Consider the following 16,041-nt stretch of genomic DNA (forward strand, 5'->3'; position numbering starts at 1 on the left):
AATGAGTTGGGTTCTTCAGTTTCCTGTTGTGTAAAACAAAGGAGCTGCACAAAATGGTCTCCAAGACCCTTCTCTTCCAGGCTCTGGCTTCTCCTAACACCCAGTGAGTCGAATTAGCCCAGGGAGGAAGGAGCCCACCAGAGGGAAGGGCACAGGGTGTGAGATACCCACATGTGTTGGTGCATTTGAGATACATGTTCCTTAGAGTGAATAAGATATAGTGTGTTCCATTTTAAAGTTAGCTATCTGCTGTTCATTGGGCAGTGTGTCCTCTGCTGAGCCCTTCATGGGCCGGGCTTTAGAGCTAGGGAGTTAAGACTTGGGGTGACCTGGGCCTCAGGCAAGTCAACTGGTTGGGGAGGAGAGGCATCCAAATAGAGGGTGCGTGGCACAGGGTGTGCACTGGAGCCATCCGGGGGCTGGCTCACACAGAAGTGCCACCCCCAGGGTTCCAAATCTAGCAGTGTGGGGGCGGGGGCCCCTGAGCAGAGGTGCTTCTAATCCATCTCCTGGGTGTTGCTGATGCTGCTGGTTCCTGAAGGTCATACTTTGAGAACCACTGGTCTAATCAACCACTTAGGATGCAACACATTAAATTATCATGAAGAGTATATAAAGCTCTGGGATTGTTTTGTGGTGGAAGCAATTCCTTGAGAGTCTGTGAAGGAGGGTGAGCCCCAACAGGTTTTACCAGAGAGGCTGTGCTGGATGGACAGGAACCCAGGAACCGACCTATCACAGGAAGGGAAAGGCTTTTGGACACAGGTGTGGGGGAGGGGAAGTGCGAGGACAGGAATATCTGTGGATCACTGGCCAGTGAGGGAGGCCAGCAGTGGGAGACAGGCGGGGAGAGGTGGAGCTGTGCGGTAGTGGGCACTTCCATTCATTTTGAGTGTAGTGGGCACTTCCATTCATTTTGAGTGTCCCTCACCACCAGGGATTGCTGTGGCACTTGCCTTCTGGTAGCCTGTTAGACCCAGTCCTCACTGTGTACCTATTGCTTTCTGTCTGGGAGATCCCTGACATGACTGTCTGGGATGCCCATGGGCACCCACTTGGCTCTCCACATGCATAGCCTGGTATGCGAGGTACTTAACAGCTCACAGGCACTCATCAGCCAATAGAGAACAGGAGGTGGTAGATAAACAACACCCCTCCCCAATTTCTCTAAGAAGCAATTCTACATGGGTTCTCAGAAGATCCCCAACTCAATAACATCCATTCCTATTAGCTTCTTTTCTTATCAGTTTCATTTCCCTGGCCTCTCCTTCCTGCTCATTAGGATGCCTTCCCAAATTGCCAATGTACCAAACCCTTGTCTCAGGCTCTGCTTCTAGGGGAGCTCAGGCTCAGATGAACGGCAAATGTTCTGCTGAGGAATTTGGACTTTGTCCTGCAGACAAAGCAAATCATGTTTCCAAGATGAAAACAGCAAAAGCAAGAGCAACACTCTGATGAACAAGTCACCAAAGGTCACTAACACTTAGGTACCACTGTGGGACTGGGGCAGAGAACCATTCAGTCTCAGCCTAACTGACTTGTGGGGCTTCTGTTGGTCAGTGGGGCCTGGAGATCCATTTCCTGGTGTGGCTACCCCCTCCTGCTCCCAGGCAGTGGAGGGAAATGTAATATCATTGCTGGGGAAAGATCTCTGGCAGGCTAGCTGGTTCTTACGGTGGAAATAGCAAAATAAACAATGAGAGGATCCCCCTGGATGTGAAGAAGAGAATTATTTCAGAAAGAACAAAAATGGTGGATTGGGGTTGGAGAGAGTTCATTCCTGTCTGAAACAGCTCATCTGTAGAGAAGGACGTCCTAACCAGACCCAGAGTCCTTCAATGGAGAGAAAAGTTCATGCCCCTGGTTTCACAGGAAGACAAGCAGAAACCAAAGAGGGCTTTCTTGCTGCTATTGGAAAGTGAGTGGAATGTGGGAGCTGGTCTTCACAGCTTCAGAAAGCAGAGGTGGGGTGGGGGTGGGGGCACGGAAAATTGGGGAGTGCTGGGCAGGATCCCAGGGCAGCAATGCTAGTGAGGAAGCAAGCAAGAGCTAACCCATTTCCAGGGACAGTCACATCGAAGTCTTTATGTGGTGATTTTGGTCCTTTACCCTCTTCGGGCCTCAACCCTATAGGCTGCTACACACTGACTCTGTTAAGCATCCAAGGGAGAGATGAAGGGGAAAGGGAGCTGTCAGGATGGAGAAGGGAACCCGTGCCAAGGGGTGGGAAAAACAGCCTGGATCCAGAGGCTCCCCTCTCTCCGTATGTGTGTGTGACACCTTCAGTGCAGAAGACGTTTCACTCAGGGTTTGCTCTAACATATGTGAATTTAAAATCTAATGCGTTCTTTTTTTCTTATTCTTTAGTTTTTGGAATAGAATGCTGCATTTATCATGGTTCAAAATTGAAAGAGTATGAAATAGTAGCAGGGAATAATCTCCTTCCCACCCTTACCTCCCGGATACCCACTTCCCCTTCCCACAGGCGACCAGTGATACCAGCTCTTGTATCCTTCAAGGGATAGCTTATGATTTTGTAGGAAAAAAACATACGTAAAACCATTTTTCTTCTGGTTCACACAAATGAAATTGGATTATGCATGCTACATTGCAAGTTGTTGTTGGCATTTAATAATCCTGGATAATCTTTCCCTGTCAGCACGTACGAGTATTCTTAGTCTTTTCTGTGGCTGCATGGTATTCCTTTATATGGGTGTGCCTTAATTCATCTAAACAGCCCCCAACTGATGGACAGACAGGCTATTTTCTAACTTTTGCTATTAGAAAAAATAGTGAAATGAATAAACTGGTAAGATATAATATATTCTAAACTATGCTTTTACGATATCAAGGATACAGATGGTTTTTCTCCAGTAAAATGTAAATGCAGTTTAATACAGGCAAGTCACATTTATTGAATAAACATGTGCCATGGAAAACATTGTTGTCACATACATTTGACTCAGCAAAGTATCCTTCATAAGAAAGCTTAGTTATTACAGCTAGTGATAGTAGTGGGTTTTTCAAAACAGATGACGTAAATATTGAGTGATTCTTAGCATCACTTGACTGGGTGTGGGGAGAACCAAGGGTGTTTGCTTAAAGCAATAAGGGCAATAAGAACAGAATGGGGCCTCGTTGCTCTGTAGGTATAAGAAGCTCTGAACTTGGGGCTCAGAAATCTGGGTTTGATTCCTTACTCTGCCATTGGGACTTTTTCAGTAAAGTAGGGACAATGATTCCTGCTCTGTGTACCTGGCAAAGTAGCTCTGAGGATAAAATGGGAAATTACTTCACATGTGTGAAATCTGTAAACTATAAATGTCTGAACCAATGTAAATCCTGTTGTCATTCTATTGCTTACAGTGCTGGTTTTGGAGGTCAGTAGATAATCCATCTATGGAATCAATTCTGAAATAAATTTCATAAAAGAAATTACACCGGGCATGACCATTTTAATTAAATGTACCAAATGGTGGCCCTTATATATCATAATGTTTTAAAAATCAATTAAATGAATCAGTAAGGAAAGAGACTGCTATTGGCTAACCACCACAACTTTGTTTTCTCTCTTGCACCCTGCCACCTCCTTGTCTCATCTATAGTTATTAAAATCAAGTTCACTGCTAACCACCTTGACATGAGATAAATCTGGAAACCCTTCGGATCTGATGGGGTAGGTAATATCTCTAGGCCAATTAACATTGATAATATTCTCGGATTTTCAGGTGACACAGTCCCTCTGGGTTCATTTGGAGATGGTCAATAAAATAAATGGGTGAACAGAGTTTAAGTACTTTGGAAAATGAAATGCCAGGCTGTCTGGATTTGAGAATTATTAGGAAACCCTACCCATTTCACTCATTAAAACCTTCAAGATGCGCCATTATCGAAGCAGACAGGTGCCCCGGGCACTTCTCAGCAAATCCATTCAAGTTTCTGCTACCTCTTTTCTAGTCACTGCCTCCATAGCAACCGTCCACTGACCTGCCCTTAGGGGAAATAGAATTTCTGGCAAGAATGAGACTTTTAATAATTCCACTTGTCAATACAGGTCAGAGAGAAAGAGATGGATTTGTACTCAGTTACTTAACAAACTTACTAACAAAATGAGCAACCTCTAGCAAATGACCAGAGCCAGAGTTCCGAATGTTTGCCCCAGGAAATTCAAACGTTGCATTATTAGTGTCCAAGAAAATCCACGCGACCAACACCTGTCCATCAAACCCTTCCCTGAGTTTGGATGACTTCTTTCAATATTTTCTTTATTTACCTAAGAAGAGTGTACTGGGAAGCTCATTTAAAGTTATTATTAATCTGATTATTAATTTCCCCCCAAATTTAATTTTAATAAATACATAAAAATGATCTACAACAAAGGACATATTTTGTCCCACAGGTTTCCTTGTGGGAATATCACCTAGAAATATCAATTTTTCATGACCAAACTTCCCTCTTGGCGAAGGACAAGGCTCTAGAAGTATCAGTTCAGTACCCAAAATGTAAACTTTCATCACAAACATGCAAGAGACACTCTGTCCTCACTTCTTTTCCTGGAATGTTCTAGTGTGTAGCCTGCAGTGTGTTGCCTTTTTGGTGGCATTACTCTCTGACTCGGAAATATAAACACTGCTTCAGGGATTTATTTTACAATTCATCTTCTGATTTGTCATGGCTGGGAAGGTCAGCTTCCAGATTTTCTGTTCTAAATTACTTTTGAACAGATTTTACAAATAGACTAAGGAATGGCTTTTGCCTGGACTGGAACAGATTCTGAAAGTTGGGGCTCATGTCCCCTCCCTCCCTCTTGGTAAAATGCAAACAATCAGAAAACCCACCATTTCCCAAATCAATTATTTGTAAAAGAATAACAGGTGCCTTGGAGACACCAGAGTTATAAAAGAGAAAATGGCAAATAATTTTTTCATAGGCCAGCTGCCCAGCTGATGTGATTTTGGGGAAGGTTCTCCTAGGCTCTAAAATTCAATCAGCAAATCAATTAAGATCATGCCCGTCTCTGCCAACAGGACCATGCTGCCATGCTGCCTGCCTCTGCCCTCCTCCCTATTCCAGTGATTTCTGGTGTGTCCTTGTCCCAAAGCCAAGGCAGCCAATCAACCTGAGGTTCCTTTGCTTTATGCTCACACTGGATAACAGGGGAGTGTGGGGGTGCTGCTCCGGTTTAATTAAGGATTAGCAATCATCAGAAGGAGCATTACCCACCATTCTGCTCCCCTTACTTATATCTGTCCCAGTCCAAGCTTGCCTTCGACACTAGACTCAGTACAGACTCAGGGGGGTTGACCGGTGTGACTGGCTGTCACTTTCTTTCAGTGGAAAATAGGACCAGGCAAAGCAGATGGTTCCTAAAGGGGCACATCCAAAAAATCTGCTAGCAAACTGCGGTGGTGTCTTTCAAATAAACAGCAGCTTACTGGAGAGGAAAATCAGATCTCCCTCCCCACATCCTGCCACCACCCATGCAGCTTGAACATTGCCCACTTGGGAGTTTCTAATCTTCGGTGAGGCATGATAACTCTTCCTTTGGGGCAAAGGACAGCCCATCTTTTAAGCCTCCCAGAGATAGCCATCATCACCGATAATGCTCCCATCTCTGTCAGTAAAAGCTGTTAAGCTGTTATCCAGGTACGACCACATTCAGGAGAGGGCTGACCTGTGCATCACACATGGTGACTCGGTCCTAAGAGAAGCAGACACAAGTACCACATATTTGCATATTTTGCATAGCTAGGTGGACCTGGAGACAGCCAGTAGAGCCTCAAATGGAATGAAAACCAAGGACTATTTGTATCATAAAACATTAATAAACTTTACTTTTGTTTTTCAAACTCCAAATAAACCCACAAATAATTATTTGTGAAGCCCTGGCTCTGACTGTATGCGTTTGGGCAAATCAATGCACATTTCCGGGCCTAGTTGAACCAGAAGATTTCTAAGGTCCCCCCTAGCAGAAAATTCTAGATTTCTCTGGGTGAGGGTGGGTCTCTACCAACATTCTGGCCAATCACACACATACTAATCAAGCAGTTATTCAGCATAAATTAAAAACAGAGACTGTTTCTGTCACACACGTAGCTTACCTTTTCAACTGTTGTGTGTTCTTCATTTGTAACGCTTGTTTTTCTTGATTCATTTTTAGACCTGCTCAGCCTCCTGGATACTTTTTCTCGGAGTAGAGTGGCATATCCAATGTGTTCATAAATGGGGTTTGTTGTCATTTTGGAAATGTATTCAGAAGCCTTTGTTTCTATGTACAATGTTATCAAGCCATCTGTGACCAGATCGTGAATCGATTCAAACCTCTTCTCGCCCACAAAGTGTTTTCCATCATAGAAGAGCCTGTAGTTTAAAGTCTGGTTTCCAAATCTGGTCCCCAAGAGAAGGAGAAATCACAACAGTGTTAGAAGTAAGAACATGGAAGAACAGTAGCGGCTAACATTTTTTTGAGTGCGTACTGTATGTCAGACACTGAACTAGGCACTTGGCATGAATTCCTCCCCCCTCCCATTTAATTATCATACAGAGGCTTTGAGACAGGTAGAATTATTATCCCCATTTTATGGCTAAGGAAACTGAGATTTGAAGAGATTGGGTATGTGCTTGAAGTTACACCCCTGGAAAGAGGCAGGGGTGGGATTTAACACCAGGTAGTCATAGGATGTCTTTGGATCCTAGAAATCACTAATGCTGTTGAATCCTTATCACTTTCATTTGTAAATGTGAGTGGATAGAGTCTTGTTTCCACATATTTTACTTTTAAATATCCTTGATGAAAAACAGCCACTTGGGACATCTGGGTGGCTCAGCAGTTGAGCATCTGCCTTTGGCTCAGGGCATGATCCTGGAGTCCCAGGATCGAGTCCCACATCGGGCACCTTCATGGAGCCTGCTTCTCCCTCTGTCTGTGTCTCTGTCTCTCTCTGTGTCTCTTATTAATAAATAAATAAAATGTTAAAAAAAAAAGAAAAAAGAAAACCAGCCACAGCTCTCTACCTGTCCCTTATATTTGGCAATCGCCTCTGCAAGGGGAACCACCACCACTGGCCCTGAGTCCCCTTAATATTACATCTTTGACCACTCATGCCTCCCACCCTAGCTAATGCCACAGCAGGGAGATGAAGGAAGCTGATGGAAGCTCCCTGCTGGTGCTGCTATTGCCAGCATCCCAGGGATCTAACCTCTAAGGTCCTCCTGCTTTAGCACTGGCTGCCTCCTCTTGACCTTGGTCCTATATCTCACAGCCCCTGCTTGGTTTCCCACTGGGACTGCCTGTGACTGCTGCTGGAGGGCTGGGGGACAGGAAAATACTTTGCATACCTAGAGCGCTTACTAACGTTTGAAGTGCTTCCTTATAATGACATCATCTAAGATGTGTCCAAGCCATCCCTAGGTGCAACTTGGGAAGTATCCTTTTACAGATACAGAATTGAGATGTAGGTCATTGTGGGCAGGCCTGGGAGGTGTTTCCATTGATATCATTCCTTCTATGGAGAAAAGCCTTCCCAATTCCAAAGAATTCATAAATGAACTTTAGAAGACAATTTGATTCTGGATTTGGATACTTTCCTCTAGCCTTATGGGATTGCCATAAGGATCAAATGGCATCAAATATTTGATCCAGTTTAGGAAAGTGCACAAAATGCAGTGCTTTTCTGGCACTGTGATTTCCAGTTCTTGTGATTTTGTGATAAAAGGCTCATGAGAACTCTGCTCTGATGGCTTGCTGGCATGGAGCGTCATGACCACCATTGGGAGTCAATGTGACCCTTGGGTCAATGTTAAACCCCGAGAGAGAACCCATGGAAAAACTTCACGTCAGTCCAGGCACACATACACACTGTGAGGTGAAGACTTTTGACCAGGGCTCCTGGGAACTAACTGAGGCAGAGGGATTGCTCCCACAGCTGGCTCAGTTTTAGGCAGAAGGGGGTACAGGAGCACTAACTTTCCAGATAATTCTCCAGTTTACCATATGTGCCTAAACAGAGCCTTGTGTCCAACCTACTGATAACATCTGTGGCCTGGGAAGTGTATAAGCCTCTAATAGGCTACCGGTACTCTGTAAGCAAAAAAAAATAAGTAGGGGTGGAATGGGCAGTGACTCGTTAATGGGTACAGAGTTTCTGGTTGGGATAATGAAGAAGTCCTGCCTACGCATAATGGAGACGGTTGCACAACACTGAGAACGTACTTAATGCCACTGAATTGCACACTTAAAAATGGTTAAGATGGCAAATTTTATGTTACGTGTATTTAACAGCAATAAAAAAGGGGGGGTGGAGAAATAAGTAAGGTCCCCTATAAAGCAGCCGCAACAGTGGATGAGATCAAGCTCACCTGAGAGCTAATGTGTAGCATCCTGGCTGGCGCTGGCTTTCTCTAAGAATGTAGGCGCCCTCCACGCCTCCGAGAAGCTCGTCTGCCTGTTCCCGGGAGATGATCCCGTGAAACCTGAGGAGAGACCGGCCATCTTTGTTCTCAGCAGACCAATACAAAGTATGTACCCCAAAGAGGCTAAAAAAGGGGGCCACCCAGAACTGACTGTCCCCCACTTGGATGAAGAGGGGAGGGAAACACCATATATCATAAAGATGCAGCTAGAACCCTTCTCTGCATGCACCCAAACATGTAAGAAGTATTCAGGTAGGTAGGCCAAACCAAATGAAGAGCGCCCAGTCCACCTGGCTTTCTGCCCCTGTCTTTGCTCTCAAGCTGAAAGCTAAAGTCAAAACAAAAAGCCAGGATGAGGAGTAACAAAAGAACGGTTACCAATTTAGCTCTCAGCTCAAACACAGAAACTGCATTGTCCGGATTGCTAATGAACACTATTGATTAGCATCGTGCTTACCTCAGGTGCAGAGTGTTGTTAATTTTAGGGGCTCATTCTCTGGAAACAATAGCCAGCTATCATCAACATTCTCCCATTCCTTATAATGTTGAGAGCAATTGCTAAGGGATATGTTTTTCTTTTTTTTTAATGTAACTATTGTTCTTTTTTAAAGATAAAGTTTATTATTTTTTTTCTGCAATTTAAAAAATAATACACATGCATCTAGAAAACACAACATATCTGGGAAGAATGCAGGCTTGGCCAATGACTGCTTTGCTCTAGAGACACACGCCTGAGCCCTACAGAGTGGACAGTGACTCTCGGAAACTTTCTCTGTTGCCTTGAAGCAAAGACAGCTTCCTCCCAGTCACCACCACTTACCGGATATTTGATTAACACATGTTTCATAAGAAGGTGGGGGAGCTGGGTTGAGGGCTGAGGCCAGTGCTGAGGGACCCCAAGCTCCTGGGACAGGGAATAATACTCGATTCCCAGGATTACCCAAACTTGAAGATCTTTGGGGGTATAAACTAGAGCAGAAATTTTTCTGGACAGAGATTCCCCATTTCACCTTCCTAGAACCAGAAAAGAGGGCAGAGGAAGTTGGCTTAGACAAGTTTTAGCCTTTTCCCCCCAGGAATGTGAAGATTTAAGTGAGGATAAATGTAGCATGAAAATAGTTTGTGGGGGGATGACTATTGCCATATTTATTTCCTAATTCCCTTCTGTCCTTCTTAACAAGTAGACCTTATAAACTGAAGCTTATGTCTTAGGGGAGAGAGGCCAGAAAAAGCTTGTGGCTTCAAGTCCCAAAATCAACTCTCAGAAGTCTAATGAGGTGATAGGGTGGGAGGAGGTTTTCTGCTTTCCAAATTTTAGTTTTAAATCTCAAGAGCGAACATGTGGAGATCATGGAACAAGCACTTTTCTGAAGTGAGGATGGATGTGGCATACAAGCAACCTGTCTGCCCCAAAACAGACCAGTGTCTCCAGTTCTTGCAGGAGGGAGACCTAGAGGAATTTAGATAGAGCTCAGACTCAGGATTGGAACTGATGGATCCCAGGTGGATTTATGGGATCCTAGATGGATTTATAGGATCCCAGAGCTGGAGCAGAGGTGTTTGGGGCTTTGACTGAGCATGTGGCCACTGATTTCTGTGAACCCCTTGGGAACATCTCCTATGCAGTAGGAGTTGGGTTGGACAACAGCCTGGGCAGAGAGACCGGAGAGAGCCTTGCAGACACTGGGCCAGGGGAAGTGTGTGTGGAGAGCATGTATGTGAGTGTGTTTATAAGAGAAAGAGAGCAAGTGTGTGTTTGAGAATGTGCATGAGAGAGAGAGAGGGAGTGCTCATGTGTGTACATGTGATGACAGGGACATGGTAGAGGGTTGGAGGGGCATTGAGTGTCAAAAAGTTTCCCACACTGGAGTCAGAAAGGACAAAAGCTGATGCCATGAGAAGTTTGTGGCTAGGATATCCAGGACACGACCTGACTGTGGGCCAGGGCGGGGGGTGGGGCGGTGGTGACCACAGCAGGACGAGGCACATTCAGCAGAACAGCACAGGCCACTCTCGATGAAGGATATCCCAAACAGGCAGTTAACCTGAAAGCAGCTCAGCTTTAACTCCCTTGATACAGTTTAGCTGATAATCAGCAGCAGACATAACATGTCAAGAACCAAGTTGAACTCGATTGTTCAAAAGAAGAAAACTTTGGTTCTGTGAATCTAGCCTGTGGCTCAACACCTCCTTTATGTGTGAGTTTAAAAACATCCATTATCTATCTATCTATCTATCTATCTATCTATCTATCTATCTATCATCTATCTTATGATCCCCTCTTTGTAGAAAGAAAGCATGCACAGAAAAACATCGGAAGGGATGAGATGAAGGGGGAAAAGTTAGCAACGATTTTTTTTTATGGTGAGCTGAGGATATTCTCCACCTTCTGTATCTATATATTTTCTAATTTTCTCAAATCAGCAATATTAATTTATTCATCTTTTAAGAGTAAAAGTAATCTTTGCACAGTGGGAAAATTCAAAAGCTAAAAGGCACAGAAGAGGTAAAAATGTAAAAAGTACAGGCTAGAAAAACTCTTCCCCTCAAGGTATCCATTGTCAACATTTCTTGTGATTCCTAGTAGGGAAAAAAAGTACGTTTCCTGAAGAGAAACATGTTATTACTTTTCAAATGGAACCAAAAACCTTTTATTTTTTAAAAAAGGAAACACAGAATCTGAAATTTCTAAGCTAATTTCCCTCTAATACAAAACAGTCCCTTTTTGTGGTTAAGAAAGTGTTTCTTTACTGTCTTCTCACTATGTAGTTTGTGTGGACTGGGAGTTGAAAAATGAGAACTTAAAGGTTACTCAACAAAACTTTTATGCAACAAAGAAAATGCACAATAGAGCTCCTTTGGGAATTCACGTACAAAAGCGTCCCATTTGGTAGGCTTTCCTTTCCTTTCCTTTCCTTTCCTTTCCTTTCCTTTCCTTTCCTTTCCTTTCCTTTCCTTTCCTTTCCTTTCCTTTCCTTTCTTCTTTTCTTTTCTTTCTCATTAATTGTGCTCTCTGTGAGCAAAAATCCAAGTCAGTATACTAAAGAAAAAAAGAGCATCCCATGACTAACTGAGATGCTAGGGCTGTGGGGATGGCTGAAAGCAAAGGCCAACATTCCTCAGCAGGTATTCCAGGGGTTGCTGGCTGAATTCCCAAGGCTGGAAAGGAAGGTTCAGAAATGCAGTCGTGGCCACTAGGAAGTCACTGCCGGATTGGGACACATCAGAGGGTCATTCATAATGAAGGTGAGGCTCTGATGGGGAGGGAATAGAGGAAGACGGTTTGGATTGACCAGGAGAGCTGGAGACCTGGACTTCAAAGAGACTGTGGCTCCTAAGTCCTCCAGGTTGAAAAAAGGGATTTGTGCACCTGACTCCAGTGCAGGTTGTTCTGCTTTTGTTTTGTAAGCTGCTCCCCGCACCACAGAGACTGAGGACTCTTTCTATGGGATGCATATTTGCTTTATGGTAGGCTTCTGGGGAATGTAAGACAAACCAAGAGTTGAAATTAAGAGGAAAATGGGAGGAAATAATCATTATGGTATTGAGGCAATTTGGCTAATATATCCAAGTCCAGAGAAATCATCATTTTGGTTTTATGAGACAGCAGGGAAATGGAGTGATTTCCCCATATTGTATTTACTGAGGTATGTGAAAGTAAGGAATTTAGCCAGGCAATTCACAGCCTGACACTCTAAATCTTTATATAGTATCAAGGTAGAAAGTGAAATCAAATACTAACAGAGCCTCAGTCATGGACAATACTGCCTTAAGTTTCAAATACTTGCCAGGCGCTCAGTGACAAGGCTCCTATTGAAGATACTTTCCCTCCCACATTCATGGAAGCCAAGCACCTAAGGCTTATAAATGAAATTCAATACAAAAGGGTCTGATTGCATTTGTCCTTATTATTAAACACTTGCACAATGGACATTTGATGAAGACTATATATTAGAAGAGATTTAATATTTAAACGACATACAAAATGACTACTTATTACATTATTAAACAAAGAACAGCATGATACATACTCTCTTCCATAATATTTTGGTCTGTTCTCCACCTATATTAAGAGAAAGAAAAATATTAATAATGCATTTGAATTCAAATCGGATAGATAAAAATGCTATTCAAATGAACATAGCTAATCCTGGTAGTAATTTTATTATGGTTTTTATTCCCCAAGTCACAGATCCATGAAATCACAGAGTTAGCCAATGCATTCCTCTATCTTGGATAGAATGATGTGGAGTCATCATATTTCTCTAATCATCAGGATCATTCCCCACCTAAACCCAATCAATCAATAAAAGGATTTTCAAAGGAAATAAGGGAAAATATTAAGAAATTTATAAAGACATTAAAGACAACATCCTAAAAAATGAGTAAAATGTAAGCATTTATTTCAATGTTCATCCAACTGTTTCATTATGTATTTACAATAAAAATAAGAAGTGTATCTGGATTTAAAGTTTCATTTGGTCTGTTTCCAGATAAAATCGATACTCTTATTTTTAAACAAATGGCTAATGGTCCAAAATTCACTTGACATCAGAAGTACAAGATACAGGGGACAAGGTTTATGACTTGACTAAAAATCATAAGCATCCCAGAAAATATTTTTCAATCACAGTTTGAGCTTGGAGATTATTACATTGGATTTTTATCACATATATATGATAATCTAATTTGATAGAAACACTTTTTTTGTGTTCATGGTGTTAGAGTTGGTAGGGAATTAACATGAATTCTCATGCTCAGCTTTTGTTCTTCTAACTTGACTCTAGGGACACTGAAAATACAGTAGAGCCATATTAAATTAAGGATTCTCATTGAGGGTTATGACAGCAAGTTTATGTTTATTTACTAGAGCAGAATGGGAGTCTGGCAGCCATTTCATTTGTAGTCATTTCTGTCCACAATCAAATGGGCAGTTTTCTCAGCAGGGCTCATAGGCACAGTGGTGGGATTTCAAGGTACTGGGCAGTTAGTTTCCTGGCTTCCCTCTACCCTCCAAAGGATGCAGGGGATCTGAGAGCACAGTCAGGAGCCACGGAGCAAAGGAATAGGTTCAAAAAGGGAGAGTCAAGGACCATATTCACAAGTTAGCCTTGGACAAGCGTCGCTGGCATAAAACTCATCATCTAGACACGTCTGAATATATGTTCATTCTTCTGTGCATTTTACACTTGAAAAGCACTGAACCAAGAAGGGGTATTCATAGCTCTTAATCTTCAAGGTTTGAAATCTGCTCGGTGTCATTTACAAAGGAAGATCTAAATAATTTCATTAATAGAAGCACAAAGTGTGTAAAAGACACCTTGTTATCTGATGTGTATCATTACTCTACATGCTGGTAGGCTTTTTAATGAGTTGAATATTTTGCCATTTATATCATTCTGTTAGCTTTCAAAGTTCTTTCTTACTTTTATGATATGTGTCTGCAACACCAACATGCCATAGAAGAAATTTAAACTAGAGAAGTCAGTGGAAGTAAATAATATGCAATGGGTAAGATAGCTCTCCAATCTTTGAGTCAATATTACACTCCTTTGAAATGATTCCCTATATGTAAGGACAACTCTATTTCCATCTTTTTGGCTGAACCATGACACGTTTGCAAATCTGGGTGTAGCTCCCTAGTGCATTCCCCACTTGTTTCCTCTTATCTCCCCAAAAGGAAAGAGTAATTTCACCCAACTTCCCAGATGAACAGCATAGAAGATTGAGCCTACTACTAACTCCTGGCATGCAGGGAAGTAATTCATGAATGTTGAATTTGACACCTAAGAAGAAAACAAATTGCTTTGAGTTCATTAATCAATCATAAAAATATACGGCACTCTTAACTGTGTTCAGGGCTCTGGGCTCAGCCCTGTCACAGTTCATGAAATAACTTCACAGATGTAGGGGAAGAAAGGTAAGAGGAGCTCAGGGGTGTTCTGCACTTGCAGCAGGAGGAAACTAACTTGGGAAATCTAACATAGGCCCCAAATAGAAAAGTCACTATTTATGGTGCCTTGAAGGATACCAAATACTCATGCCTAGAGGACAGTTTGATCTAATTGAGGGACAAATCTGCTTATGAAAACCACAAGAACATACAAAAGCACTGAATTTTGTGGAATGGACTACCCATGAAATAGAGCCATGGAATAGGTCCCAAATATTGCATGAATGTATACTGAAATATTACTTTTTGTCTGAAATTAAAATTGAATTAGGCATCCAGTTTTTATTTTTTCCTAAATCTGGCAACTCTACCTAGGAAGAGAGGAAAGGTGGAAGTCAGAGTCAATGAAGAGAGAGGATGTGGTCATTCATCGGGTCACTGCTTCCCTTGATTGGGGCTGTTTTGATAGCAATCTGATTCCATCTTGGATCCCTTAGTTGTCTCTGCCTTTCTTAAAGATAATATAGCTGTCCTTGTTAAAGGTAGAGAGATAGTGGCTGGGATTTAAAAAAACAACAACAAACAAAAACCTATTCTTTTCCTAAACTTTTTGCTCACAGAGGTCTAAACATAGCCTTTCTCTCCATACTTCACTAAGCTTTTAACTTGTCAAGAGTTTCAATTAAGTTAAATGGCCTTAGAAAAATCATAGAACATCCACATATTTTCAGTGGATAATATTGAATCCTCATATCCAGACAAAACTCAGTCAGCTGAGTGTCAGGGCTTGTGGGAACAAAGGACCTGACTAGACAGTCTAGCAACCTCAACACTTTGACCAAGTAATGCCCAGAGGAAGCCTGACTCAGTCCCCAGGTGAGGCCCTGGGTAGAAGCCATGGGTAGAAGCTGGACCAACCTGTGAAATGCGGATTGATTAAGGAAGATGTGGCATGAAATTTCAGTTGACAATTGTACGAGATTCTCCTCAGTGATCAAGACAGAAGACAGTAGATAAATAAAAAGTAAGGCAGCTCAGAAACTCTTCACATTCTCATTGAAGATTATATTTGTTAAAATCAAGAACTTGATAAAAAAAATATAGGGCTAATTTAGGTAGTCACATGGATTCAGCAAGGGACAAAAATGTGACATATCCCAACATGAAAGAAGGTTGGTTCTGGAGCATTCCTGTTACTGCTTATCTCAGGGTAACAGCTGGAGTTGAACAGCCCATAACCTTGGTGAATCTGGTCACCGTGGATATAACTAACAGAAACTGGATCTGCAATGCCTGCTCTTGGGATTTAGTGCTCCAACTCCAAGAAGTGAAAGGAGCCCACCATTTTAAGAAAACAAAAAAAAAAATTGAATAATTTGTAGATATAGTGCTTAACCCTAAAATACTGGATCCTTAGGTGATCCACCTGGTTCAGAAAGGAACGTTTCTCTCTAAGGAAGAACACAGAGCAGACCATCAGTGAACAAACAAACACATGAAATGGCTCTTCCAGAAGCACAGGTGAATTCGTTATATGTGGTGTACCCATGCAGATTATTTTTTAAAACATAATTGAAGAGTTTATCCTAGGTAAGCATCATCTATGGGAGAATAGTTTTCCAAGGTGGGCAATACTTGCCATCAATGTCAGTGTTGATCATAATATTTTGGAATTTCTCTTTTGGAACTTTTTAAAGACCTATCACGCTTTCTTTTGAATATCCTTACAGCTGGCT

The 16,041-nt window shown here is 42.2% G+C and overlaps 1 protein-coding gene and 1 long non-coding RNA gene across 3 annotated transcripts in view; one reads left to right on the forward strand and one right to left on the reverse strand.

Moving 5' to 3' along the window:
• LOC144288664 (uncharacterized) overlaps positions 1–6,247 on the forward strand; it is a 51,992-nt gene extending 45,745 nt beyond the window's left edge. Inside the window, exons 2-3 of the long non-coding RNA XR_013356618.1 lie at positions 3,606–3,676; positions 6,161–6,247. This is a non-coding gene — a long non-coding RNA (uncharacterized LOC144288664). The remainder of the gene's footprint in view (positions 1–3,605; positions 3,677–6,160) is intronic.
• CHN2 (chimerin 2) overlaps positions 1–16,041 on the reverse strand; it is a 296,328-nt gene that overhangs the window by 98,746 nt on the left and 181,541 nt on the right. For both annotated transcript variants that reach the window (XM_077856373.1, XM_077856374.1), the window contains exons 4-6: positions 12,444–12,475; positions 8,359–8,472; positions 6,102–6,387 (exon numbers count right to left, since the gene is read on the reverse strand). In XM_077856373.1, coding sequence (XP_077712499.1) covers positions 6,102–6,387; positions 8,359–8,472; positions 12,444–12,475 — 432 coding nt within the window. The remainder of the gene's footprint in view (positions 1–6,101; positions 6,388–8,358; positions 8,473–12,443; positions 12,476–16,041) is intronic.

The sequence above is a fragment of the Canis aureus genome, chromosome 18 (genome assembly GCF_053574225.1).
Source record: "Canis aureus isolate CA01 chromosome 18, VMU_Caureus_v.1.0, whole genome shotgun sequence".
In the NCBI taxonomy this organism is placed as follows: Eukaryota; Metazoa; Chordata; class Mammalia; order Carnivora; family Canidae; genus Canis; species Canis aureus.